The sequence below is a fragment of the Hippoglossus hippoglossus genome, chromosome 18 (genome assembly GCF_009819705.1).
Source record: "Hippoglossus hippoglossus isolate fHipHip1 chromosome 18, fHipHip1.pri, whole genome shotgun sequence".
In the NCBI taxonomy this organism is placed as follows: domain Eukaryota; kingdom Metazoa; phylum Chordata; class Actinopteri; order Pleuronectiformes; family Pleuronectidae; genus Hippoglossus; species Hippoglossus hippoglossus.
This window is the reverse complement of record NC_047168.1, coordinates 14104393-14132120: the sequence shown is the minus strand read 5'-3', so window position 1 is coordinate 14132120 and position 27728 is coordinate 14104393. Positions and strand designations below refer to the sequence as shown.

At 44.1% G+C, this 27728-nt stretch overlaps 5 protein-coding genes across 9 annotated transcripts; 4 read left to right on the top strand and 1 right to left on the bottom strand.

Moving 5' to 3' along the window:
* Positions 1–576: 576 nt before the first annotated feature.
* LOC117751872 (selection and upkeep of intraepithelial T-cells protein 5-like) lies at positions 577–4082 on the top strand. The gene is made up of 8 exons (XM_034568880.1): positions 577–859; positions 1196–1549; positions 1672–1879; positions 2126–2190; positions 2307–2420; positions 2970–3517; positions 3575–3609; positions 3686–4082. Exons 1-8 carry the CDS (start codon positions 811–813, stop codon positions 3693–3695), a joined length of 1383 nt encoding a protein of 460 aa, XP_034424771.1. The 5' UTR covers positions 577–810; the 3' UTR covers positions 3696–4082.
* A 6-nt stretch (positions 4083–4088) lies between these two features.
* LOC117751913 (Fc receptor-like A) lies at positions 4089–7428 on the top strand. Its single transcript, XM_034568963.1, has 5 exons — positions 4089–4708; positions 5515–5784; positions 5869–6135; positions 6550–6714; positions 6799–7428. Exons 1-5 carry the CDS (start codon positions 4678–4680, stop codon positions 6843–6845), a joined length of 780 nt encoding a protein of 259 aa, XP_034424854.1. The 5' UTR covers positions 4089–4677; the 3' UTR covers positions 6846–7428.
* A 139-nt stretch (positions 7429–7567) lies between these two features.
* Positions 7568–15972, top strand: LOC117751894 (endonuclease domain-containing 1 protein-like). 2 transcript variants are annotated; one of them, XM_034568928.1, is made up of 4 exons: positions 7568–7719; positions 11290–11624; positions 12027–12676; positions 15608–15972. In XM_034568928.1, exons 2-4 carry the CDS (start codon positions 11313–11315, stop codon positions 15624–15626), a joined length of 981 nt encoding a protein of 326 aa, XP_034424819.1. In that variant the 5' UTR covers positions 7568–7719; positions 11290–11312; the 3' UTR covers positions 15627–15972. The 2 variants fall into 2 exon arrangements, with proteins under 2 accessions (XP_034424819.1, XP_034424820.1); XM_034568929.1 differs by having other exon boundaries at positions 7583–7731.
* Positions 15973–16518: 546 nt separating this feature from the next.
* tmem185 (transmembrane protein 185) lies at positions 16519–20340 on the top strand. Its single transcript, XM_034568916.1, has 7 exons — positions 16519–16762; positions 17588–17764; positions 17928–18135; positions 18305–18388; positions 18496–18672; positions 19022–19145; positions 19443–20340. The coding sequence occupies exons 1-7, from the start codon at positions 16725–16727 to the stop codon at positions 19691–19693; spliced, it is 1059 nt and encodes a 352-aa protein (XP_034424807.1). The 5' UTR covers positions 16519–16724; the 3' UTR covers positions 19694–20340.
* Positions 20341–22622: 2282 nt separating this feature from the next.
* On the bottom strand, positions 22623–27728 carry mus81 (MUS81 structure-specific endonuclease subunit). Of its 4 annotated transcripts, none has more exons than XM_034568852.1 (18): positions 27598–27728; positions 27242–27395; positions 26519–26648; positions 26106–26191; positions 25867–25995; positions 25695–25775; positions 25498–25586; positions 25155–25346; positions 24919–25071; positions 24696–24823; positions 24493–24605; positions 24201–24320; positions 23956–24051; positions 23731–23856; positions 23372–23475; positions 23192–23275; positions 22817–22913; positions 22623–22785 (listed from the first exon to the last, which is right to left on the bottom strand). In XM_034568852.1, exons 1-17 carry the CDS (start codon positions 27711–27713, stop codon positions 22847–22849), a joined length of 1968 nt encoding a protein of 655 aa, XP_034424743.1. In that variant the 5' UTR covers positions 27714–27728; the 3' UTR covers positions 22623–22785; positions 22817–22846. The 4 variants fall into 4 exon arrangements, with proteins under 4 accessions (XP_034424743.1, XP_034424745.1, XP_034424747.1 ...); XM_034568854.1 differs by having other exon boundaries at positions 22623–22799; positions 22834–22913; XM_034568856.1 differs by having other exon boundaries at positions 27242–27389; positions 27594–27701.

The window sequence follows — 27728 nt, the reverse complement described above, 5'->3', positions numbered from 1 at the left end:
ACAAGACAAGATAAGATAACTAAGAAGTATCGGTTTAAAGAGTAAATAAGGAAACATAAGGAAAATATTAAAATAGTAGTAATATTTACAATGTGAAAAGGATTGCACGTACAAAGTGATTGCGCTTGCACAGACAAAACCATCGAAACCGCACTGAAAGTACTGCACAGTTAAAATGAGATTACAGCTCAGAGCAAAAGCCCGATCCCTTTGTCTGGAGGTGAGACCGAGAGTAACCGCGATCAGATCATATTGAGACATGTTAATGCTTCTTCGTGCCCGCTGCGCTTTGCATGTGGTGTCAGTGAAGAATCATTTCCTCATGTTTGGAATGTCTGTGTATTGGGCCATAGCCAAGCATTGTGCAATTTAAGACCATGACCACTCACCAGGCAGGCAGGCAGTCGTCTAACTGGTACTTAGTCCAACAATATCAGTCTCATGAAGAACTTACAGCAAAAATACTGTGTATCCCTCATCAGAGATAGCAGAAGAGGCTCATTCTTGGTCCGTGGAGGGGACTCTAACACAGGATTTGCTTGTTTTATTTGAGTCCAATGCTTTTTCTAGTAGTTGTTTAGTTTCCTTATTGCAGGTCTACATTACAGTTCTTCTATGTAAATCTTTGTAAAGTTTCCAGGTGTTGTAACTGTATCAGTATGTTTTGATCAGTTTGCTTATTTGCCAGCAACAATGAACACGTCATCGAGGTGGAAGTGTCACGTGGGCTTGAACAAGTGAAACCTGTTTTCCAACCTCTCACTTTTATTCTTCCTTCTTCAAAACATCGGTAACACGTCTGTTTCTGCCATGAACGCTCGTCTTGTCCTGGTCGCTGCTCTGCTGTCCAGTTGTTCAGGTGTGTGTGACGGTTTAATCTGAATGCTCCACTGGATTTCTCTCTTTTTTACCCAGAACATCTTGGCATTGTAGTTTTTAGCAAATGTTACTCAGACAACAGGAAGTTGCGTTTGGTCGGACACTGTTTACTCACAGCAGCAAAGTAAACTACGTCGCAGTAGTTTTCAGATAACAATAGAGCTCTATGGTACAGAGGAATATTATGCATCAGGTTTACACAAATTATTCTTGTTGATAGGATTCATTTAAACAGTTTAGGTTATTTTCATGGGACTTAACAATAATGAAAAGTTAAAAAAAATGTGAGTGCGCCATTTCCTATGTGTCTTTTTAGTCTCAGGGGAAACCTCTGATGACGGGGTGCAGAAGATTCAGGCCTTGGCTGGCGAGGCGGTTGTTCTGCCGTGTAAAATCAATGCCCCCAAGGGAGACGTCCCAACGGTGGAGTGGTCCAAGGAGGGTCTGGACCCAAAAAACATCACCTTTCTGTACCGGAACCACTTTGAGACCTTCGAGATGAAGAATCTGGACTTCCAGTTCAGGACCAGTCTCTTCCTGAACGAAGTGAAAGACGGAAACATCTCTTTGAGGATTTCAAACGTGCGGCCCTCGGATGCAGGAAAGCACGAATGCAGTATTTTCCATGGGAGGCATCGGAAGGTCGTCACAACACTGGAGCTCATTGTGTGTACGTCCAGTCGAATTTATCTGTCATAAAATCTTTTATATACCTTTGTGAAATACTGGAGATCTCTATTTATGATCAATATAAAAGAAAAGTTTCTTAACAGAAATATTGGACGTTTACAGGTGCTGCCACTGAGCCAAAGCTCTCAGTTGTTCCGGGTGATGTAGAGACTCTGCAGTGTGAGGTGAACAGCTCGCTGCCGCAGCTTCACATGACGTTTCTTGACCATCAAGAAAAGGTCATCGATGCTGAAGACCCAAAGCAACGTCCAGATTCCAGCGGATGTTTCACCTTCACAGGGAGAGTGACAGTGCCGACTGAGAGCGACAGGTTCATTTTAAGTTTCATTCTCAAACCTTCTAACAGGAGATGTTTATCTGGCTCCACTGGGAAGCAGTCACATCTTCTTATCTCCACCATGGAGGTTTTGTTTTCAGGTGTTACAAGAGTTTCCATGATTTAAATGTTATGAAACAACATCAGTGCACATCTACAGTCATCTCTTCCAGGAGAATACTCTACATCTGTGAACTGAAGCCACGCAAACTCAATTCTTATATCTTCTGTGTTATTCAGGGTCACCTGCAGAGTTCACCAGCCTCACACAAACTACTCCAGAGATGCACAGATTTACTTTACAGAAGGTCTGGTGCGCTTCTAGACTGCATTTTTTAATTCCAGAAATTTTTTAATTCCAACAAGTCATTAATAAATTATTATTAAGTATATAACATGTGGGTAAAAACTGTCATTTCAGCTAAAGACACGAAGTCCTCCACAGTTTGGTCCTTCGTTGCTGTTGCTGTTGCTGTGGGGTTTGGATTCGTCTTCCTCCTCTGTTTTTTTAGGAATAAAATATATTCCTACTGTGGTAAGTCAGAAACCTTTTTCCTTTTACCTGCAGATACAAAATCGCCGCCAGCATCTTCAGCCAAATAATTTAAATGAATTATATATATTATTGTATATGTTATGTATATATCGTGTTTTGGCATCTTTCGGGAAATTCTGTACTTTGTTGATAAAACATTTGCCTTTGTCAAAAGGTTGATGCACCGTTGCTTTTTATTTGATTTAATAAAAGAACAGTAGTTGTGGCATGTGCAGAGATGTAATCATCCACTTATCATTATGAATGATGTAGGAAGCTTATAATCACTATTTTTATTATATTAGTTGAGCGATTATTTATTTTATCCAGCAATTAATCGTTGCTCTTGAAAAATTATCTGTCTCTGTTTTCCAACGAGCAGTCAGGCAAAAAATAAGACCAAAAAAAGGACCAATTGAAAACCTCTAAATAGAGAATGTTTGTCATGATTGATTGCGAGTTAGCATTTTAAATAATTCAGAAGCTGCTATTTTTAATTGTACCAACACCGAAATGTCAGGAATAAAAAATGCTGATTTTGACACACAGCGGGAAGAAAAACACCTCCAGAGAGCAATCAGCCATCAGTACAAAGCACAAGTTACAAGGACGCAAAGTGTGACCTGCGGGTAAGCCAGACTGACAGCAGTCCAACCGTCACCAGTGAGCTTCTAAGAAAAATGGAGGGACTGGAGTCGCAGCTTCAAGAGAAAGAAGGGATCATTAGCAGACTAACTGAAGAACTGAAACGCATTAGATCGACACAGAGCTCTGTCACACGCCAGCCCGACCAGCCTACGTTTGACGTCAGTCCTTCCCAACCCTCACCAGACACCTCAAATTTCATTTACCCAAACCAGTTTCCCAACGGCAACAATCCAAAACCAGGGGTCTCTTCCAACAACAACCCTTCAGAATCCGGCAGCTTATCCCAGGAGAAGGATACAAAACCTGGCGTCCGGAAGCAAACTGCTGCCCCGAACCGGCCAATGGGAAGACGCCGCAGTCCATCTCTTTCACCGTATCGTGGCCTTGTGTCGTCCGATCCTACTCAAAACACTTCAGAGAATGGGCCTGTAAGACGTTCCAAGAGTTTGTCTGTCCCGCGCCCTAATCTAAATCTAAGCAGGAACTCATTCTCAGCTGTGACTCCGAACCGTTTCAGTGTCCTGGCAGATTTATCTGAAGACTCAGAGCAGTTGCTGCCGAGTTCGAGACACATGAGTGTTTCCTGTTGATCACCTTGAATGTGGCGGCCCGCTAAGCTCCACCTGAAAGGGTTTTTAATGACAGCGGGATGGGAGTTTGGATGGTTTTCAAAAAAAAAAATCTAAAGTTTGCATTACTGGTGCTAAAAAAGGTCTATTATTATATATGGCTTATCAATTCTATGCTGATGACACTCAAATCTATTTTTTTTGGGAGTCAGGGTTCAGGAATCCAGGTATAAAACTGGTCTTTTCCCTCTTTGCTTTGGTTCCTCCTTAAGATATGTGAACTCTGGACGTTAGGAGGTGACTTTAATGATTCATGTGAGCACTTTCTGTTCTTCGAGTAACTCATACCGACTTGCAGGACACGTCGGGGGCATCGTGGGGTCCTGCGCATGTACAGCTGCCTGGGGAATGTTGAATTCTTTCTTTAACTTTGTGAGATGGAAAGGTTTTTTTAAGGGGGGCCTTGGTGGGGATATGCGCTCTTAATGAAATGTACTAGTTTTATTTCACTTTCGTTTCTCAGGCTGCATCATTTCCTGTTGTGGTTTCAGCCTGAGGTCGATGGCTAGAGATTGAGCTGCATATTGTTGACTAAAGAAACTAAAGGTCTCTCCTCAGACCTTAAGATAGTATCGCACCATGGGGAACTTTACTTTGTTACTTCAGCAAAAAAGGAATTGGGAAGTATATGGTTAGCAAATGTAATAGATAAGTAAAACAAAATACTTTTTTTTCAATAAAAATACGTGAAATGTCAACAAAATACTGCATAATTGTATTGTACTTATATTGTATAATAATAATATACAGAGTTTTAAGTATTGCTCATGTCTGAAATTGAAATTGCGTGTGTAGAAAACAATAATTGCAGACTTGTGCAAAACAATAAATTGGTGTAAAACAAAATATTGTTTCACAGTCTGTGTGATTTATGTATTCATCATATTTGGGTGTAGAGTTAGTTTCCTGTTGGTGTCAGGATGTGGGCTCACAAACCGTCGCCTATCTGAGAGGAACAAGACGAACGACGTGGGGACAGAATGGACTTCGCATCAATCTGCCTCTTGCTTTGTGAGCTATTTTATATTTTTATTATTATTTCTCAAATGAATATAGATTAATGTGGAAATGATGTGATCTGCAGCACTGCTTGAAGTTAGTGACTCATTCCTCTGAGAGATTTGAAGCTTCAACAGCTTGTATTTTTTATAACATTTGATGTAACGCTTCCTGCCTGTTTTGACAAGGAAACATAACTGCAGCTTTTTTAGCTGTCAGATTCTCAATATAACATATCACAGCCAGCTCAAGCGTACATTGTGAACATAGGATTTAAAGCAAGATACAAAATTAGAGGTTGTATATCAGATTTTAAATGAGAATGTCCCTCAGTAGAGCTCGTACCATCCACATTTAAATTCACAAAATATGGATTTTTATTTGGATCTGCAACAAACTGCACACACACTGTAAATAAAAAATAAATAAAAACCTATCACAAAATTAAAGATGAGGGAAAAAAACATTCCTGGATCTCCACTCTGATCTGGATTCCTACCATAGGATCATAGATTATTTTTCCATCTATATAAGCTTCAGGTCGTGTCTATAGTCTGATAGGGTGCAGAGATTTTTTATATCTATCTAACTTTAGTTTGTGTCTATTATCCAGCTCCAAAATCGAATCCCCTTCAGATAAACTCCCAAGTTACATTCACACCAGGTTTGGTGAAAATCCGTCGATGCGTTGTGGAGTTATTTGGTACATACACACACATGCGTGAAAACAATAACCCTGTGTAAAAAGCTTCTTTACAGGTCCAGGCTTCCGTCGGATGGTTTTAAATCTCTGTTTTTCTCTCTGTGTGAATCCGCAGCAGCGACAGTGACCATCCAGCTCGACAGATCCCAGTTCCATCGCTATGACTCCATCAATCTGAGCTGTGCAGTGCCGCCAAACTCTGGTGTCTGGACACTGAGGAGAAACACCTCCGCTCGGATTTCTGAGCCGTGCAACACTGGCTGGGGCGAGTCACATGACCCCTCCTCCTTCACCATTCAGGTCGCCTATTCTTTTGACAGTGGCGTGTACTGGTGTGAGTCTGAGCGGGGGGAGTGCAGTAACGCCATCAACCTCACAGTTACCGGTAACACCACATGTGCTTGGATCTTTTGCGTTTGATGCTGACTTTTTCTCCACAACAGGTTTAATATATACGCTTGTGTTCCAGACGGCAGAGTGATCCTGAAGAGTTCTGCTCTTCCTGTGACGGAGGCGGATGAAGTGGTGCTTCTCTGTCTCTACAAGGAGGAAGACGACAACACGACCACTTCTAACTTCTCTGCCAACTTCTACAAAGACGGCGCCGTCATTGGGACTCGTGCCTCAGGAAAAATGACCTTCCCGTCGGTGTCCAAGTCCGATGAAGGACTCTACATGTGTGAACACCCCACGGAGGGAAGGTCGCCGCAGAGCTGGTTAGCTGTGAGCAGCAAAGGTCGGGTTACAGTTTGTATTCTTAAAAAAGAGTTTAGAGGCCAGACCTGGTATTAACATCCATCATTCTGACCAATTGCGAGCCTCAGCTGTCAGTTATGTTTCAGCCTGATTAAAACTAATTAACTAGTTAAAACCAAACTTATCAGTAACACGAACACCTAAAATGACGGAAACCATCTTTAGTGACGTCCACTAGCATTGGAGGTTTATGACCAATACTGCAGTCAGCCACCAGGGGTCAATCCAAATGATTTGGCTTCACTTTTGGGAGCTGTCATGGCGTCCATCTTTATGTTCAGTCTGTGGTTTTAACAAGAGATTTAAAAGCACTTTGCTGGTGGTGTGCGATGATTTAATCATTTCTAAACCACAGCTACTACACCTGCTGGTTATTTGTTCTTCTCTCATGCAGTCAGAGCTCAGCCCCTTCCTCCTCCTCCTCCTCCTCCTCCTCCTCCTCCTCCTCCTCCTCCTCCTCTCATGTCTCTGCCCAGGCTGGCCTGTACCATCCTGCTGATCGTCCTTTACACCGCGATGCTCATAGTGGCTGTGAAAGTTTACACAATGTGGGCTAAAGGTAGGAGTTCCTGAAATTAGTTTATATTTTTCCCCAAAAGTGAAATAAAATTCCCTGATTATTACTTTTCTTCTCGTCCTGCAGCTCGAGCTGAAGCAAAGAGAGCCTCTGAACGTCTGTCCTCCGATTGATCAGACCTGTTTGCTGCTGATGAAGAAGAAAACATCACATATGAGGATCAACATTTCTAATAATGAACCAAACACCTCGATAGAAACTATATTTTTTATTTATTTTGTGTAAACTCTGCTGTCGTATGTTGAAACACAAGAAAAAGCAGAAATCAGCAGCTTTCTGTGTTTCTGTCTGTTTTCGACGAGTGGGAATGAAAGAGGAAACATTCTCAATAATCACAGTCACTGAAACATCAGACTCAATTTAATCAAGCGGCTGTTTTAAGATAAAAAGTTGAATGGTCTTGTGAAGCTTTCAAATCTTGTTTTTTTCCTGTGATTTGGTCTGTGACCCTTTGCTGTGACAGGTTGACCAGACACAAAATAGACATTCGACCATTCCGTCTGCCTGGAAATAATGTGTCACATTCACTCAAATATAATTCTCTGAATTCATGCGGTTTCTGACTTCCAGGCATCTACTCTCATTTCTCTTATTTTCCCCCGTGACTCCGATTCACCCCAGGATAACATTTCACATTCGAGGTCTTGCAGTCGAGCTCTCAGATTCCCAACTATCCCTCGGCTGTGTGTCACCTTGCAGCCGAGTTTATCGGTGACGTTTGCAGACAAAGTTTGCAGACGACGAAAGAAACACAAGGTGTGTGTGTGTGTGTGTGTGTGTGTGTGTGTGAACCTCAGTGTTGCTGGGATCTGGATACAGAAATGTTAAATGAAGAGGTAACTTACTGATGAAGGGAACACGCCCACTTTCATACACGGCTGAAATATATAAAAATGGGACTTCCTCCTTCAGCTCTGTTGATCTTTGCTCTTGTTTCCACTGCTGTGTGAACAGAAGATCACTGACTTTCAGGAAATCTGAGCCGTGGTAAGTCTCTCTGTGAGTTTTCTCTCTTGTTTGTGCATCTTTTATTTGCATTTTTAATTTAAGTGACCACAAATGTGTGGAAATTAAATAACAGCACAGCTAATTTTATTATGCACTTAACAAGTTTATATATGATATGATTTAAATGTATTTATACACGAATGCATGATTGATGCATGATGGCGCCGCGGACCGCTGCCTCGGTGTGTTGGTGCGCGATGTTTTGTCTTGTTTTGTTAGTTAATTCAGTGTTTTGCCTAAGAACCGGGAGCTCTTTCACCAGAGAAATGCTCATGAACATCAGGGTCATAACTCCTGAGAATTTATTTCCGACTTTCATTGCCTCATCTGTCGAAATTTTGGATATTCTGGTCAAAGGTGCCCTCACCTTCGTACATACAGTGAAGCGACGGAGGAGAGGTAAACGTGCCGGTTCACTTGTGCGTCTCCGCCGGCGGGGACTTCGCACACCCCTACCAGGTATATTCCTCTCCAACGTGCGTTCACTGTGCAACAAGCTGGACGAACTCCAGCGACTAGTTGGTAAGAACAGAGACTTCTCCTCATCTTCCGTCCTGTGCTTCACGGAGACGTGGCTGAGTGGTTCGATACCGGACTCTGCGCTGCAGTTGGCTGGCTTCCAACTTTTCAGGGCGGACCGCCACACGGAACTCTCCGGCAAGACGAAAGGTGGAGGAATCTGCTTCTATACTAACTGCGGCTGGTGCAATGATGTGACAGTGATTCAACAGCACTGTTCTCCTGATCTGGAATATTTTTTTATCAAATGCAAACCCTTTTACTCCCCCCGTGAGTTTGTTTCATTCATTGTGGTCGGTGTTTACATTCCACCGCAGGCTAATGTGCAAGAGGCACAACGCATGCTCGCCGACCAGATACTGTGTGTGGAACGGACTAACCCGGACTCCTTAGTTATTGTCCTCGGCGACTTTAACAAAGGAAATCTCACCCGCGAACTCCCCAAATATAAACAATTTATTAAATGCCCGACCAGAGAGGAGAACAGTCTGGATCACTGTTACACCACAGTAAGCAGTGCCTATCACGCCGTCCCCCGGGCTGCACTGGGACTCTCGGACCACGTCATGGTCCATTTGATTCCTGCATACAGGCAGAAACTAAAACTCTGCAAACCTGTTGTGAGGACTTCAAAGCAGTGGACCAGGGAAGCTGTGGAGGATCTTCAGGCGTGCTTGGACTGTACAGATTGGGAGGTGTTCAGGACTGCTACAAACAGTCTGGACAAGTACACAGACTTCTTATATCAGCTTCTGTGAGGACAGCTGTGTTCCATCACGCTCCAGGGTGTGTTACAACAATGACAAACCCTGGTTCACAGCCAAACTCAAAAGGTTAAGGTTGGAGAAGGAAGAGGCGTTCAGGAGTGGGGACAGAGACAGGTTTATAGAGTTGAAATACAGGTTTAGCAAGGAAGTGAGAGTAGCCAAACGTCTGTACTCTGAGAAACTCCAACACCAGTTCTCAGCCAATGACTCTGCCTCTGTCTGGAAAGGGCTTAGGCAGATTACAAATTGTAAGCCTAGAGCCCCCCACTCCACTAACGACCCACGCCTGGCCAACGACTTGAATGAGTTTTACTGTCGCTTTGAAAGACAATGGGACAGTCCTGACACCATCCCCCGTGACACCACCCTCCAGCCCATCAACTGCACCTCCCCCACCATAGCAAAGGCCTGCGCCTTTCCACAACTGCCCACCTCAGAGCCCCCTCCCTCCTCCCCTTCCACAGTGACGACCCTCTCCATCCTGGAGAGGGACGTCAACAGACTCTTCAGGAGACAGAACCCCCGCAAAGCAGCCGGGCCAGACTCTGTCTCTCTATCAATCCTGAAACACTGTGCTGATCAGCTGTCTCCGGTGTTCACAGCCATTTTTAACACCTCACTGGAGACATGCCACGTACCAGCCTGCTTCAAGACCTCCACCATCATCCCTGTCCCCAAAAAAACAAAGATCACTGGACTCAATGACTACAGACCCGTCGCCCTGACCTCTATGTCTCTGATTCCAGGACCATAAGCACCGGTTCCCCTCAAGGCTGTGTTCTTTCCCCTCTACTCTTCTCCCTGTATACCAACAGCTGCACCTCCAGTCATCAGTCCGTCAAACTCCTTAAGTTCGCGGACGATACCACCCTCATTGGGCTCATCTCTGGTGGGGATGAGTCCGCCTACAGGTGGGAGATTGACCATCTGGTGACCTGGTGTGGTCAGAACAACCTGGAGCTCAATGCCCTGAAAACAGTGGAGATGGTTGTAGACTTTAGAAGGAACCCAGCCCCACCCACCCTCATCACCCTGAGAGACTCCCCAGTCGACACTGCGGAGTCCTTCCGCTTCCTGGGCACCATCATCTCCCAGGACCTCAAGTGGGAGCTGAACATCAGCTCCCTCACCAAAAGAGCTCAACACAGGATGTACGTCCTGCGGCAGCTGAAGAAGTTCAACCTGCCAAAGACAATGATGGTGCACTTCTACACCTGCATCATCGAGTCCATCCTCACCTCCTCCATCACCATCTGGTACGCTGCTGCCACTGCCAATGACAAAGGCAGACTGCAGCGTATCATCCGTTCTGCTGAGAAGGTGATTGGCTGCAATCTGCCATCTCTACAGGACCTGTTTGCCTCTAGGACCCTGAGGCGTGCAGGTAAGATTGTGGCCGATCCTTCCCACCCGGGTCACAAACTCTTTGAGGTACTTCCCTCCGGCAGGAGGCTGCGGTCCATCAGGACCAAAACCTCACACCACAAGACCAGCTTCTTCCCGGCTGCAGTTGGCCTTATCAACAAGGCCCGGGACCCCCACCTGACTTGGACTCTTATCCCGCCCCCACGCCTCAAGTCTGTGTTACATTAACACACATTACATTACAGTACATTGCACATTGCACATTGCATATTGCACACTCACATTGCACTCCTGTTTTGCATTTTGCATTTTGCATTTTACATTTTGCATTTTACTTTACTTTTTATATCTTTTATATCTTTATTTTATATTTGTTTTTTTCTTATGTAAAGTACTTATTGTGTTTTTATGTTTTATGTTCATTGTATGCACCTATATACCAAGGCAAATTCCAGGTAGGTGTAAACCTACTTGGCAATAAATACTTCTGATTCTGATTCTGAATACATACACATACATCTCTGAACTCTGTATTCATTTATTTTGATATTTACACATACATTTTGAATAACATCTCGTTTCAAATGTGTATGTTCATGTAGTGCATTATACATTATATACGTTGGATATATTTAACACTAGAACATGACAGTCTCCTCATTAAACCACTTTTAAATTTGCTTGGTCGACAGTTTTATTTGGATTAGCGCAAAGTTTCACACACTCATAAATGTTAGTCCACTAAATTTGCCAGATTTCTGTCACCATGATCCATTTATTATATTATAAATGTTGACAAAAGCCCTATCTCACAATGTTAAAGACAGTGAAATAACAGATTCCTGGATGAACTGTAATGAACTGATGATTCTTTTTGTGCTCTGCTCTGATGACGCAGCGTTCAGTGGGGCATCGCTGAAGATGCCGTTCCTCCTGCCGCTCCTTGCCCTCCTCCTCCTGTCCGCCGCTCCCACAGTAACTAAAGTGGTGACATCGATATCGGACTGTGATGAATACTTTCTTCACCAAACTCCACCACAGATCGGGGGAATCTTGGAGGGAGGGAACATCCTGGACCAGAACAGATACAAGCCCATTTGCCAGACCTTGGATAACTCAAGAACATTTGTGACACTCTACGACACTACCAACAAGATCCCAGTGTTCTCTGCTTACAAGTACATTGGGAAACTAAACATAAAGAGACCTCAACAGTGGATGATAGAACCACAGGTTTGTTTTTTGACAGAAAAGAAATTCTTATTATCTGTAATATTGTATCTGTGGGTGATTTCTACAAACTCACACAACATCCACATGCCGGCGGTTTAAGAATTAACTCCTGTTCAAGTTTCTGGCTCATTTCTGGGTTTTGCAGCCGATAGCACCTCAAAGCTAAAACTGTGGATATCATGGTTAATTCGCATTAAGGATGAATTCATCTGTTTACAGACCTTGTTTTTTTTTTACTTTGCAGAACAAAAACAACTAACTAACGTCTCCTTTAAATTGTATAATATTGACAGGATGTTCACATCGCATGATTATTTTTGAAACGATATATCTTTGTGTTACCAAAAATGAATCTACTGCAATTCTACCCATGTCAGTAATATATCTTTTCCTTTATTACAGCTTGAGAACATAAATTGGAATGCAAACATGAGGATGGCAGACAAAAGGAAGAGCTACATTCACCAGGCCGTTAGGACTGATTACATTAACAACCAAGGATTCGACAAAGGGCATTTATTACCAAGCTCCTATGGTTTGAACGAAAATGACAAAAAATCGACCTTTACCCTGACCAACATTGTTCCTCAAGTAGACTCATTTAATCAGGGAAGCTGGAAGAAAATGGAGACCTGCGTTCGATGTGTCCTTGATAAATACTGCATCAACAACAATGACCAAACAGAAGGCTTTGTGGTGATCGGAGCACGGCCCAACAACAACAACAACCTCCTCAACAACAAGGTCAATATTCCCTCTATGCTCTGGTCAGCTTTCTGCTGCTACAGCAGGAGTCAGGAGACGTGGTTAGCAGGGGCACACTGGGGTGACAACATTGAAGATGGAGATCCAGTGCTTCAGACCAAGACCTTGGACGAGCTCCATCGAGAACTGGGAGCAGAATCTAAAGCATTTCCAGGAACAAACTGTCCGCTCCACACCACTGTGACCCAGCTTTACCCTCATCTCGATAGAACGTGTAACTGCCCACCATCCATTTCAACTACCACATCTGGCCCTCTTACTACCACATCTGGCCCTGTCAGTACAACATCTGGCCCTCTTACTACCACATCTGGCCCTGTCAGTACCACATCTGGCCCTCTTACTACCACATCTGGCCCTGTCAGTACCACATCTAGCCCTCTTACTACCACATCTGGCCCTGTCAGTACCACATCTGGCCCTCTTACTACCACATCTGGCCCTGTCAGTACAACATCTGGCCCTCTTACTACCACATCTGGCCCTGTCAGTACCACATCTAGCCCTCCTACTACCACATCTGGCCCTGTCAGTACCACATCTGGCCCTCTTACTACCACATCTGGCCCTGTCAGTACCACATCTGGCCCTGTCAGTACAACATCTGGCCCTCTTACTACCACATCTGGCCCTCTTACTACCACATCTGGCCCTGTCAGTACCACATCTAGCCCTCTTACTACCACATCTGGTCCTGTCAGTACCACATCTGGCCCTGTCAGTACCACATCTGGCCCTGTCAGTACCACATCTGGCCCTGTCAGTACAACATCTAGCCCTCTTACTACCACATCTGGCCCTGTCCGTACCACATCTAGCCCTCTTACTACCACATCTGGCCCTGTCAGTACAACATCTGGCCCTCTTACTACCACATCTGGCCCTGTCAGTACCACATCTAGCCCTCCTACTACCACATCTGGCCCTGTCAGTACCACATCTGGCCCTCTTACTACCACATCTGGCCCTGTCAGTACCACATCTGGCCCTGTCAGTACAACATCTGGCCCTCTTACTACCACATCTGGCCCTCTTACTACCACATCTGGCCCTGTCAGTACCACATCTAGCCCTCTTACTACCACATCTGGTCCTGTCAGTACCACATCTGGCCCTCTTACTACCACATCTGGCCCTGTCAGTACCACATCTGGCCCTGTCAGTACAACATCTAGCCCTCTTACTACCACATCTGGCCCTGTCAGTACCACATCTGGCCCTCTTACTACCACATCTGGTCCTGTCAGTACCACATTTAGCCCTCTTACTACCACATCTGGCCCTGTCAGTACCACATCTGGCCCTCTTACTACCACATCTGGCCCTGTCAGTACCACATCTGGCCCTCTTACTACAATATCTGGCCCTGTCAGTACAACATCTAGCCCTCTTACTACCACATCTGGCCCTGTCAGTACCACATCTGGCCCTCTTACTACCACATCTGGCCCTGTCAGTACCACATCTGGCCCTCTTACTACCACATCTGGCCCTCTCCGTACCACATCTGGCCCTCTTACTACCACATCTGTCCCTGTCAGTACCACATCTGTCCCTGTCAGTACCACATCTGGGACTTTTACTTCCACACCTCCCAGTACAACATCGCGCCCTCCCACAACAACAACTGGCCATGTTGCCACGACAACCAGTACTCCCTCAACTACTGCTCCAGCTACTCCGAGCACCAGTAAACCTGCAACTACAGAAACACCAGCAACAACTATTCTTCAAACAACCACCCTCCCTCTGACCACAACATCTTTTTCTAAAACTACAAAACCCCAAACTACCACCACTCATCCAACCACCAGAGCGTCTACAACAACCACCAAAACGACTACTGCCACAACCTCTACCACAAAAGTCCCCACTACAACCACCAAAATCATTACCACAACAAAGAAGAGAAAGGAAGATGAAAACGACAAAGACAGGGAGAACGGGAGAAATGACGGATCCTCAGGAGGAGATATAGTACCAGCATTACCTATTCCAGGTGGTGGTTCGGGAGCTGGTTCGTGAGCTGGTTTGGGAGCTGGTTTATTAAATGCAATAGGAAGTGCTCTTTCAGGAATCGCAGGGACATTTTTGACATTATTCGGATTAGGAAACTTAGTAGGAAACCTTATCCCTCCAATCACACCACCTCGTGTTGGTCCAGAAACTGCGACTACTCCTCGTCCAAACAATGTACGTCCTGATGCCCCAACTTTTCCCAAACCTCCTACCGCCACTTTTATGCCTGTTATTACTTCTGCAATTCCACCCAAGGTTGTTTCTACTGTTCCTCATGTGACTGTTCCTGTTGCTGCTATCACCTCCACAGCTCCTCTTGGCAAGAACCCCACTCCCACAACACATCCCCGCAAAACCACCACCATCCCAGCGAAAGCCATCACTCTTCGTCCATCAACTAGAACAGAACAATCACCATCCCAATCCACATCAGTCTATGCCAACTCTGCTGTGGCAACTCAGACAGCTGCCATTTCTGAGGAAAGCACGTCTTCTAAACCTTCTTCAACTACAGCTATGCATATTGCCACCAGCACTTTAAGTTCTACAACCTCACCTGGAACTTCATCTACATCTAGCCCTGTTACTTCCACATCTGCCCATGTCAGCACCACCTCTGGCCTAGTCAGTTCTACATCTGGCCCTCTTACTACCACATCTGGCCCTGTCAGTACAACATCTGGCCCTGCTACTACCACATCTGGCCATGTCAGCACCACCTCTGGCCTAGTCAGTTCTACATCTGGCCCTGCTACTACCACATCTGGCCATGTCAGCACCACCTCTGGCCTTTTTACAACCACACCTTCCAATGGCAGTACTGTCCCTTCAAACTCATCGGATCCTCAGCTTACACCGACAACAGCCACCACCAACCTTGCAGAAATGTCCACCACGCCATTAACTTCTCCGGCTTCTCCAAACAGTTTGTCTTTTTCTTCAAGCACCACTGGGGATCTTTCAAACACCACCCCTCCTTTTCCTCACAGCTTGTCTCCTAATCAAACCAGCATATTTGCATTTGAGACCTCGAATTCTCCGTCTTCTCCCTCAGCTCCACCTCAATCCTCAAAGGCTCCTTTTCCTCCTTCAAATTCCTCCATCCTGTGTCCTCCTCTTGAACAAATCTCTATTTTGCACCATCACCAGAATGTCCTTGCCTACTACCAATACCAGCTAAACCAATACGAGCTAAACCAATTCCAGAGTAACAACTAGCAGGAGTTTTGGGCTCAAATATATAAAAAAAACATCATTACCCCAATCAAGCAGTGATGGAACAACGACTACTAGCTTTTCTATGTTACTAACATACAAGAGAAACTTACCTTTTTCTCCTGTTCCATTTGATTACTGGAGTTTTAACATTGTTGTGATGTGTATCTTAAGAATAGTATGAGAATGCATTCTTTGCAGCATCCTGTGTTTTTTCCATGCAGCTCATATTACTCTAAACCAATCTTTAAATGCAATATTATTCTGCTCTCTGATATTTTTGTAATTTTTCAGTTTTTGGCTTGTTAATGTAACTTTAATTTTCATTAAAGACTGTGACTATATTAAATCTAAGGCTCCAACCGGCATCTTTCTTCTGTGGAAGTCTCACTTTTTGCTCAGGAAGGTATTTTGCGGCCTCTATAGTCTCTTATGTCTTTTTTATTTTACAGTCAATTACTAGAAACAAATATTCTATATCTTACCAAAATAATTGAATACATAGGCTTTTGAAAAAGTAAATGACATATAGTCTAATTTACTTCAAAATCCCCTGGTTTACAGGATAGATCAAATGTATAATTTTGTATGAGACTCGTTTGGTTTTGTGGGTTTGAGGCGTGATACAATTCAACCAAAACAAGAAAATAAAAATAAATGATCATCTGTCATCATCGACGTTTAAAAGGAAAATTGTAGTTTCTTTATTTAAAATAACAAATATCAGAATAACAGACGTTAAAAGTGACAAAACATGTCCCACGTTACCTGGGAAATAGTGAATCTATACAATAAACCCAGTAAATCTAGAGAGAAGCTGGTGAACAGGATCAATTAAACCTTTTGAATCATTCAACTATCTCCTTATTTCTTAATAAACTCATAAATGACCCTTTCCTTTCGCGGGTTCGGCTTCTTCCGGCGGGATCACGTGACTTCCGAGGAGACGCCGAGCACGGAGTTAGCCTGCTAGCCAGTTAGCTAGCACCGGGCACCGAGCCCGTAATGGAAGCGAGGCAGAAGAGGCCGAACCACCGCCGCCCGTGCGATGTGTAGCCTGCGGGTCCGACGGGGAATCAACTAGCCAGCCGCGGTCACACCATGAATCTGAGGGGGCTGTTTCAGGACTTCAATCCCAGGTAGCGTTAGCCGCGACCTAGCACGCTGGCTAACTTAGCGACGTAGCATCGCGGCGGTGTTTTTGTTGCGCTGTCGTGCGAACAAACGCCGCGTTAACAACACACGTGCGTGTTTCGTACACGTCAACGTTAACACACACCTGTGGTAACATCTAACAAGGGCGAGTTAAAATGACTAGTTTGACCCAACTAGGCTAACAGGTTAGCTTAGCTTCAAACCCGTTGCTGTTTTGCTACTTAAAACTAGCCTCACGTTAGCTGTCATTACTGATGGACTTCGTTTTATTGTCATTTATTGTGTTACCTGTTGTGTTTAATGTGTTTGTCTCGGTCAATACAAAGTGTGTGTGTTTACTAAATGTTACCGCAGCATTTGTCAGTTGCCATGATTTATAATAAGGTGACATCAGATTTAATTAGGTGGCACAAACAGCCTTATTATTATTATTATTAATATTGTATTTGAGTGTTAAAGTATTCATATGAATAGTGTTTGACATCAGTGATGGTTATAAATACAGTGTTGTTCAGAGATGGTGTTATTAGATGCTGCAGGACTGTGGCAGGTTAAATTAATGAAATCCTGAATAATTAAATTAAAAGTCTGTGAAGTGAATCCAGTGTCACTTCCGGTTTTAATGGTGAAGTCTGTCACCAAAGTCTTTTCCTGTCATTCTCCAGAGAATCCAAATATTTCCTTATTTTATGTTTTCTTTGATTGTGGAAGAACGTTTCCCACCACGTTCCATAACTGTCAAAACAGTGGGAATTATTTTCCCCAAGTGAATCAATTTTTACAATGTCCCCGTCTTTCCCCTGCTGCAGTAAGTTCCTGATTTACTCCTGCCTGCTGCTGTTCTCCGTGTTGCTGTCCCTGCGGCTGGATGGAGTCATCCAGTGGAGCTACTGGGCTGTGTTCACCCCGATATGGCTGTGGAAGCTGCTGGTCATCTTCGGGGCCTCTGTGGGCACAGGCGTCTGGGCCCACAACCCTCAGTACAGGTAGACCTCGGTTGTTGTCTCGCATCATATTGATAATATATTTATTGTTTGTGTTGTTTGTGTGTGAACATGTCTGTTTATTTTCCTCTCTGAATCCTAAAAGTGTGCAAAGCGCCTCATTAGCATCACTGTGTAATAATGATTTGTGTGTGTGTTCCCTCAGAGCTGAAGGGGAGACGTGCGTGGAGTTTAAAGCCATGCTGATCGCAGTGGGGCTCCACGTCCTGTTGCTGATGTTCGAGGTGCTGGTGTGCGACCGCGTGGCCCGAGGATTTTACTTCTGGCTCATCGTCTTCATGCCGCTCTTCCTCGTGTCTCCCGTTTCTGTAGCAGCCTGCGTCTGGGGCTTCAGACACGACCGCTCTCTCGAGGTAACGAATCTGATATATACGTGAAGATGCATAGATGTCAATCAGAGATGTATCTGATTGACACCCCAGTCACGGGTTTGTGGTAAAATGTGAGGCAGTTGTGTGAGAAACAACATCAACCTCTCCCTCCTTCCTCCTTCCTCCTCCTCCTCCTCCTCCTCCTCCTCAGCTGGAGGTGTTGTGTTCAGTGAATATTCTCCAGTTCATCTTCATCGCTCTGAAGCTGGACAAGATCATCAACTGGCCGTGGCTGGTGAGAGACTAAGTTTATTTCTTTTTTCTCCACCACATGTTCTAAATCTAAGGCCTCTGTCGCTTGTAATAATCGACCATCATCTTGTGTGTGTGTGTGTTGTGCAGGTGGTGTGCGTCCCGCTCTGGATCCTGATGTCCTTCCTGTGCCTTGTCGTCCTCTACTACATCATCTGGTCTGTCCTCTTCCTCCGCTCCATCGACATCATCGCCGAGCAACGGCGAACGCACATCACCATGGCGATCAGCTGGATGACCATTGTCGTGCCGCTTCTCACCTTCGAGGTGAGTTTCAAAAACCAATATTATTGTTCTGTGTTCATACATTTTTATAATAAAACATTAAAAAAATAACCTGTTATTTGGTAAATTGTATTCCCTGTGGAAAGTTTTTTTGATTTATTTACACATTTGAAACATATTTGTTGCTTTAACAAAAATAGCATATTTTTCGATTCCCTTCCTAAAAGTGATACCGTGATTAAAAAAGAACTAATTACCATAAAGATCCTAATAGACTGTAAACACAATATTTCTGTAACGTTATTATGATTTATTTGTATCATAAAACGTATTTATTTTAGTCTTTCCTATTTGCTGCTTGCACAATTTAAATTCCGACGTGTCTCTGTAGATCCTCCTGGTGCACAAGCTGGACGGCCACAACAGCCTGAGCTATGTGTGTGTGTTCGTGCCTCTGTGGCTCTCGCTGCTCACGCTCATGGCCACCACCTTCGGCCAGAAGGGAGGGAACCACTGTGAGTATTTAAAGCCAGTAATGTGCTGTGGGCTGCTGACTGTGTTCTCGTCTGTTCAACTTTCTGCTGCTGCTGCTGTCCTGCCTCAGTCGTGATTACAGCTTATTGTTTATTTTAGTCATTTTCAATCATTCTTCTATTATCAGTTCTGTCAACTAAAGCTTATTTTAACTGCAGATTTAATAATGTTTTGGTCGATATGTTGGTTAATAGACATTTTCAGCTCTGTAACTGTATCGTGCTCTTGTGGTCGGTTGTGGGTCATGATGTTTCTCTTCCATCCTGATGTTCCTGCAGGGTGGTTTGGCATCCGCAAGGACTTCTGCCACTTCCTGTTGGAGCTCCTCCCCTTCCTGCGGGAGTACGGCAATGTGTCCTTTGACCTCCAGCGCAGTGACGACCCCGAGGCGGCAGAGGACCTGCCCGTCCCCGAGCCGCCGCCGAAGATTGCCCCCATGTTCCACAAGAAGACCGGCGTGGTGATCACGCAGAGCCCCGGGAAATACTTTGTCCCGCCTCCTAAACTCTGCATCGACATGCCCGACTAACCAGCGACTGCTGGACTTCATGTGTTTAACTCATGAAGCCAAAACAGCCGAGGACAACGCATTTGGTTTTATCCACAGTCCTGAAGTATTCTGTCTCCTCGCTGGAAAGGGTTCTGATTATTACTGGATCCTGTTCTTTTCTTTATTTTTTTTAAACAAGACGCCCCCTGTTGAACTCTGTCGAGGACGGAATCACAGAATCAAACTGTTTCTTCTTCCCGTGTTGTGTGGGAACTGACCACAGAAACATCTCGCACTCTGAGTGACTGACGTGAGGAGGAAGTGAATATTTGACTCGATGTGTCGGAGTCAACGATGACGCTCGTCGTGCTTTATGATTGGGACCAGTTGAGAGAGAGAGAGAGAGAAAGTGACTCTGGTTTGAAATTGGGATCAGTTTTACCCCTGTTGCTCCTGTTTTTACTGTAGGTGGAGAAAATGCTCCGATTCTTTTTCATGTCCGTCTTCGTCCTGCACTCGCATGTCCCCACGTACATTAAGAGAGGTGGTGTTCTTCCTTTTTACAGAGAAGGTGGATTGATAATCCTTCCAGTGGAAAAGATGGAGGATGATTTTTGTTCAGTGTGAAATGCAAATTGAAAAAAAAAAAAGCTGATAATTCGCTCTAACATCGGCTAAAATATCCCGAATATCAGCGCTGCCATGGTGTTGACGTCATTTGGAGACCGTTTTATATCATCAATTAACAAATTAAAACATGTATACTGCAGCCAGCCACTAGGGGGCAATCCGATGGATGTACTGTTGAACGAAGAAGGGATTACATCACGACCGATGACTCCTTAAATATACGCGACATTAACGTGTTGTTTTAAGACGGACCTGAAAAAGTCGGATTCTTTCCTTTTAAAAGACAAACAATGGAAATGGCACTTTGTTAATCTGTTCAGTTTTTGTATTCCTGTTTTTGTTGCGTAGGACAGAGGTTGTCAGGTTAGGGACCAGAGCAGAGGAGGCGTGGCCGAGTGTAAATAAACACACAACCAATATTGTCAAACACCCAATTGCTTCTGATTTCCTTTTCAAATTAGCAAGAGTCCGCACATGAGCTCACGACAGCGTTAGAGTTTCCCAGTAAGATCCTTGAGTGAATCCTGTCGCTGCCAGAGACTCAGCTCCTGGACGTAGGATTTATTTGCAGAAGTTCGTGATTGTGTTCAGCGGCTGTGCTTTGTCAGGTTTTATTTCACGCTAGCCCACAAGGAGTCGCCAAAGCCAGACATATATACATCCCATAAATATCAGCTACAACAAGTGGAAACAAGGATTTTTACTGATTGAGTAGAGAGTGTAACTCCTGAGTGTGTGTGTATGTTGTCCGATTTCCTCACGATAAGAAAGCTAAAAACAATCCTCCCGTTTTTTATTTAGTTTGACCACCTGACAAACTTGTCTTCTTTTTTTTTCCAGGTACATTGATCAGATTTATTTATCGTGTTCCAAGTAAAACCTATGCAACTGCACAAACCAAACCTGGTTTTCTTCACCACACGTCAACACATTTATTTATTTTATAAATGAATGAAGTCATTATGTTACATCGGTTGGTTTGTACAATTCTTAAAGCCACGCTGTGTAACTTTTACTGAGGGACAGCGCCCTCTGCTGCCCCACGTGAGGATTAGTGGGAATGAAAGAGGAAACATTCTCCATGTTCACCGTCCCTGAACCAATCGAACTCAATTTAAAGTTTTTCAGTGTTTCTCTCAGATCAATGCACCGGTGAATCTAAACACTAGAACAGGTCACGTTCTTGAATTTATTCATAAACATCAAAAAGGTAAATAACAGCAATGTTTGATCATTTTCTTAAATTACAAATTAATTTCTGACCTTTTTTCTTGTTTCCTTCTCTAATCACTTGTCCACTTGTTGTCCAGGAGGATGGAGATGACGATCAGCGGCAGCGGAGGCAGAGCGTCGTGGACGATCTCACGATGCAGGAGACGTGTTTGTCTGAGATCATTTCATGTCTCCTCGCCCTCATTTTATTGTTGCTTCTTTGGCTACGAGCTCGTTGATGCTTTCCAGCGACTATGACATTTTAATCGTGATTATTTCTAAGGTGAATCAATTGATTATTCATTGGTGAGAAATAAAATAGAGATGATCCAGAGTATTTGACCTCAAGCTGCTTTATGTTCACGCTAACGTTTCGTCCTTCAGGGAACATCCTGGAGAAAATGGCTCAAATGTCCACTTGACTCAGATGAACGGATTTGGGTGCTCGACGGTCCTGTGACCTCACTCAACGGGTTTTTGGCGACTTGATCGTGATTTTTTTTTTTTGAGTGTCTTCAAAACTGCACTGATCGGTGGAGACACAAACAGGGAGATGATTCTAGTTTGGTGAAGTGAAGTGTTGGGGTTGAATCTTCTGTTTGGCTCTTGTTCAGATTTGTGGACACTTGAGGAGAATGTGATCTTCTGACTCTTGTTAATGTGACTGATGAAGGAATTTACCCTCGTCGTGTTGATGGATTTATTTATTCTGGAACTTGTTTATAGACGCTATCGAGCGATAAACAAATCTTTAGCGGCATCGGGAGCTTTGGGGAATTAAATGCATGTTCTCCACATGTTTAGGACAAAAAGATTACCAAGACTTTATTAAACATGACAAGGACATATCAAGTTTAATATTTTAAAGTTTAAACAAAATATATTCTGTAAATTAAGTTTTTATATTAGTAAACAAACCGATTAGTAATAAAACTTATTACAATATTATTCGGAAGGAACTTCATTATAGTAGCTATCAAGATATAAACACAGCTCTTTAGTGACATCTAGTGGCAGCTTTGGTTAATCAAAATGAGACGGTTTAACTGACCATATATAAAATAGCTAATAATGCGAGTCATTTACTAAAGATGATTTACTGACACTTGACTGACGAACAACAGACTAATGTTCAAAAATAAGAAACTTTATTGATCCAGTATCTACGAACATTTGTGAAATTCTTCATCAGGAACAATTTTATAGAAAATAAAATGTAGCAGCAACTTTAGAGCAAATCATGAACAGTTCAAGTCAATCTGATAAAGTTAGGACATCATGTGATCAGATTACAAGAGGTTTGAGTTTAGCTTCATCTGTGTGTGTGTGTGTTCATCTGTGTGTGTGTGCTCATGACAGCGCTCCTTGTGTACAGTAGAGCTGATAAACGGTTTTGCTCAGAGCTGGACCCAGATTTCTGAAAAACAAAGGAGACGACGTTGATCGACCTTCTCGTAGCACGTTGGGTTTAAATAACGTTTCATTAGTTCAAGTCCTTCAGAGTCTATAGCTGCACATGATCTCTGACACGGGACAATGTGCTTTTCTACCAAAAACAAAATGTATTTATAAAAATGCACCGTTCTGCTTTACAAGAAAACGTTATTTAAAACCTGAACATATTCAGGACATTTAAACATTAACATCTTTAAAAAAAATGGAAACAGAGATATAAATAAAACTGCTTCCTCAAACCTTTTGAGTTTCCCGTATCGTATCGAAGAGAGAAGTTTCTCTTTCTCTGCTTCACTTGTACATCGTTCATAAGCCGTCAGGAGACTTGAGAGAGAGAAAGAGCAGCTTTGGTTTGATGGGACTCATCTAGATTGTTCTTTATTTAATAGTGGTGATCTGTGTGTTGTGTGTGCGCGCTACCTGTAGGGGGTGCTGTATTTCTCCAGTATGGCTGCTGCCTTGTCTCCAGACAAACCGCTGATCTGCATCAACTGTCTGGCGAACACTTCTCTCACTGTCTGACACTGGAGGAACGAAAACATGGATTTATAACCACACTTTTTATGATCGTTTTTTTGTTTTATTGAGGCGGCTGTGGCCCAGGAGGTAGAGCGGGTGGACCACAAAGCAAAAGGTCAGGTTTGAGCCCCGGCTAATCCGGTCTGCAGATGGCTGTTCTGTCAGTTTGGGGATTATTCGTGGATCTTGATGAAAGTGTAATTTTGTGCTAGATAGATAGATAGATGGATGGATGGATGGATGGATGGATAGACACACACCTTGTTTTTGATCGCCCCGTGGTTGAACTCTGCAAATGAAATGAGAGAGCAGGACGGGCTCCCTCTCTCCTCGTCACCCGCTTCATCCCCCTCCAGCTCTCTGGAGCGACAGATCAGCGTCCGGTCCTGAAACGAGGAGGACGTGAGGGAGTCAGTGCATCACAGACGTATTTACCAAGGCAGCGTTGGAACCACAGACTGCGAATAGACTTGAGTGTCAGTTACCTGGTAGAGTTTAGTGAGGTACCGGGTCATGATGGTGAGGTAGGCCGCAGACTCCCTCACATCCTGGACTCTCTTCACGAAGAAACCATCCACCACCTGCAATGATTTTTAAAACTCTATTAACAATAACATAAAAAAAATGTCACTTTACAATCAAGTGAGACAAAGAAAAGCAGCAAATCCTCATGTTTTTATTTATTAATTAATTAAAGAAATGAAAACATGATTCATTTTCTTTCGCTCACCTGAGTGTTGACGATCGCCTGCTGCAGCGTCGCCTCAGGTAAACTCAGGTGAGAGGCCGCAGTTCCACATTCCTCCACCAGGTAGATGGGCCTGCGAAGACCACACCTCTTCAGGCGGAACTGATGGAGAAAGAGAGAGGGAGTCAAATTATGGGTAAAGCTAGGAAGAGGAAAATAATTCCTCATAAAATAGAACATTTTTCATCTTTATCGTTGATGCTACAAGAGAAACGTGATCCATAAAATGATCTGTAGCTTTACTGACGAGGAAATTTACACGCGACCGACCGACCTTCTGTTCCCTGAAGCGTCCGTCGATGATGCTGCCACACAGGTCGTCCATCCTCTTCCTCTCGATGATGTAATCGAGCACCAGCTCTCTGCCGGCTGGAGCTCGCAACTGACCTGAGAGGAGACGGAAAACCGTGACGGAAGTTCAGCTGAAGAGGTTCTATAGTCTGAGTTTGTGTCAAGATGCAGAAGCGAAAAAACTACCTGGAACGGGTGCAACCTTCTCCCGAGCCACCCACAGGAAGTCTCCAACATTTAGTTTCCTGACATCGAAGCTCACTCCATTTCTCTGAAGCTCTTTGACCAGCTCCTGTTTCTTGTGGCTGCTGCCGCTGCACAAACAAAGGTCGTGAACGGATGAGGATACAGTTTGATATACGCAAATAAAAGTACGCACACATTCATTGCCACCACATAGTTCTCTTACCCTGTAGTTTCAATGAAGTCAACACAGAGTATGATATCATAATTCCCAGGTAGAAGACTTCCTCCATTCCGCTTCCTGCTGGTTTGTGCATCTAAACTCATCACGTCCACGTCTCCGTCTGACTGAGAGACGCAGGGCGGCCTCTCTGTGGGACTGTGAAGACAAAGTGATGTGTTTGGTTCCAGCTGGAAGACGAACACAACATGAAATCTTTAACCTCTTTAGCATCAACTCACTGTGTTCTGTCCTCTTTCTCCTCCTCCTCTTCTTCGTCACTACAAGTAAGATCCACAACCCCTGGAACATCTCCCCCCTCCTCCTGCTGCTCCTCCTCTCTTTCACTCCTCGTCTCCACTCGGTCTTTAGCTCCTTCTTCCGCTGCCTCCAGTCGCTCGGCCAAAATCTGACCCTCGTCAGTCAGAGAAAACCTGAGACAGAAAACAACCGGCCATCACTGAAGTGTCCTGAAAGACAGGTCTTCATCATAATCAGGAGAATTTCCTCTTCCTGTTAATATTGTTGCGAACAAGCTGATTTTATTAACGTGTGTGTGTGTGTGTGTGTGTGTTTGTTGTGTACCTTGCAGGATTGTGGGTCTTGATCACCAGGTTCTTCTGGATCAGCGTGCTGACTGAGGACCAGGCCGTGTACTTGCTGCCCAGATCTGGCTACAGGTAGACACACACAACATGAAGAAGAGAATTAAGTCTGCATATTAGTTTATTTTGAAATGACGATCGTGACTCAGGATTATAGTGAAAAAGAAATTGACGTACGACGCTGAAGGACTTATCACAGAGAAGCTGGGCCTCGGCTTGCAGCTCCAGTTTAAACATGTAGCCTTTACTTCCCGGGATCTGGAGAGAAAGATGATGATAATGAGACAAAACGAGGACACGGTGAAATACGTGTACATGTGTGTGAAATGTCTAAAAGGGAAAGTTGTACCTGTGACTGTCTGTAAAGTGTGAGGAGAACAGCATGACCCCCGGACCTCTTCTGAGGGACATACTCCCTCTTCTTCCTCCCTCCTCCTCCTCCTCCTTTATCCTTCCCTTTATCCCCGGCAGCATTCTTCTATAAAGAAAGACGGATCACAAAGAAAAAATCTGGATCTAGTGGATTTAAATGTGGCGTCATAAGGAGACTGTTGGGCCTCGGTGGAAATATGAGGTCCTGCTTGTTACCTTTGTGGACGGAGCCATGTTGTTGTTGTCTGGTCTGCCAGGAGGGGGCGCCCCTTTAGGCAGAGAATGAATTGGAGCGTTTGGACCTGGAGCAGAGATTTAAAAGAAAAGTGAAGACCGAGGAAATGGAAAAGCTGCACACGTTGTTTCTTCAGTAGAGAGGAGGTGCACGCTGCGGTTTACTGAACTCTTCTGTCATCGGGTTTTCTGCTGCTTTGAATACAATATGTATAAAATGTGAGAAAAACTAGTTTCACAATCTCTCATTCAGTCCATTCAGCCTTCAATCTACTTCCTTTGAATTCTCTCCCTATTTCTCTTCACTGTGTGATCATGAGGTCGTTTGTTTTGTTGGTAACATGGTAATTAAGATCACAGTGTTCGGTTACTTGATCCGTTCATGTGCTTCTCACCGTTCTCTCTCAAGTATCGTTGTAGTTTCTCATCCAGTATTTTGCAGATCCCGTCTCCAAAGTTCTGGAGGATCTTCGCCTCTTTGGCGTTTTGCAGCGGCAGAGGATATTTGTTCAGGGAGCTGATGGCCTGATTTAAAAAAGATGCACACAAAATATTTATTATCATTTAATGACAATTTCTTACAGTCATGTATGTGAACACTGAAAAAAATCAGCTCCTCCTTTTCATGTCAATTAGAAAACCTTTGAGTTATGATTGTTTTTGAATGATTACAGTGTTTGATCTCAACATTAGTGGAAGCTCCTGATCTGTATGAATATAAATATATAAAGAAAGTGGTGTTGGATGTTTTGAGGGATCGATGAAAGGCGACTATTTAAAACCATTTGAATTCAGGACGGTGGCGTCAGTAACATGTTCTCAGACTTTCTCAGTTGTTCACGTGAATTTTGAGAATCAGAATCTGGGTTTATTGCCAGAAATGGGTTTACACGTACAAGAAATTTGCTGTGTTGTGTTTGTGCAAGTGTAAATATCAAAAATATATAGAATATAGGAAACTAAATTAAGTACATAAATGTTGTAAGCAGCAGGGAATGAAGTGTGCAAAGTACAGTGAGTCTGTTACTGTCCACAGGAAGTTAAAGTGCTCTCAGTTCGCAGGTTGTTGCACCACGTGAACGCACAACAACACAACACAGGGGATTGGTCCTGTTCACCTTCTGGTAGCAGAACTGGATCTTCTGTCCTTTCTCCTTCGCCTCGTCCCGCAGCTCCGTGAGCCACCGGAGGAACAGCGGGTTGGGGCAGGAGGGCAGGCCGCGTTTCCGACCCTGCCTGACCGGCTCCGGAGCTGGCATCCCCCCCCTGCACCTGACGGACACATCACCATGAATTCCCCTGAGCCACTTCGGCTAACACAAGCTAACACCAGCTAACACAAGCTAACGTGAGCAGCCTCCAGTTAGCAACAAGGCGGTGAGTTTAAAACTAGTGAACAACACGTGCGGAAGGTTTTTTAAAAAATAAGAAAACAGAGAAATACAAAGTGTGTGTACCTGGAAACTCCGCTCACCTTTGACCTTTTAGCCGCTGCTGCTGCTGGCGCCTGCTTTTCAAAACAAACCCTGCACTTCCGGGTTGAGGCGGGGTCACATGGCCGGAAGCGGAAGTCAGCGCAAGGGACGCCATGAAACTGAATTAGTG

Coding starts and splice junctions, on each gene's coding strand:
- LOC117751872 (XM_034568880.1), top strand. CDS start 811: ATGAACGCTCGTCTTGTCCTGGTCGCTGCTCTGCTGTCCAGTTGTTCA. Junction 1,550..1,671: donor AACACTGGAGCTCATTGTGT/GTACGTCCAGTC, acceptor GGACGTTTACAG/GTGCTGCCACTGAGCCAAAG. Junction 1,880..2,125: donor GTGCCGACTGAGAGCGACAG/GTTCATTTTAAG, acceptor TGTGTTATTCAG/GGTCACCTGCAGAGTTCACC.
- LOC117751913 (XM_034568963.1), top strand. CDS start 4,678: ATGGACTTCGCATCAATCTGCCTCTTGCTTT. Junction 5,785..5,868: donor CATCAACCTCACAGTTACCG/GTAACACCACAT, acceptor CTTGTGTTCCAG/ACGGCAGAGTGATCCTGAAG. Junction 6,136..6,549: donor GTTAGCTGTGAGCAGCAAAG/GTCGGGTTACAG, acceptor TCTCTCATGCAG/TCAGAGCTCAGCCCCTTCCT.
- LOC117751894 (XM_034568928.1), top strand. CDS start 11,313: ATGCCGTTCCTCCTGCCGCTCCTTGCCCTCCTCCTCCTGTCCGCCGCT. Junction 11,625..12,026: donor AGTGGATGATAGAACCACAG/GTTTGTTTTTTG, acceptor CCTTTATTACAG/CTTGAGAACATAAATTGGAA.
- tmem185 (XM_034568916.1), top strand. CDS start 16,725: ATGAATCTGAGGGGGCTGTTTCAGGACTTCAATCCCAG. Junction 16,763..17,587: donor TTTCAGGACTTCAATCCCAG/GTAGCGTTAGCC, acceptor CCCCTGCTGCAG/TAAGTTCCTGATTTACTCCT. Junction 19,146..19,442: donor CCAGAAGGGAGGGAACCACT/GTGAGTATTTAA, acceptor ATGTTCCTGCAG/GGTGGTTTGGCATCCGCAAG.
- mus81 (XM_034568852.1), bottom strand. CDS start 27,713: ATGGCGTCCCTTGCGCTGACTTCCGCTTCCGGCCATGTGACCCCGCCT. Junction 23,857..23,955: donor ACCTCACTAAACTCTACCAG/GTAACTGACACT, acceptor TCCTCGTTTCAG/GACCGGACGCTGATCTGTCG. Junction 22,914..23,191: donor CGATACGGGAAACTCAAAAG/GTTTGAGGAAGC, acceptor TTTGTTTTTCAG/AAATCTGGGTCCAGCTCTGA.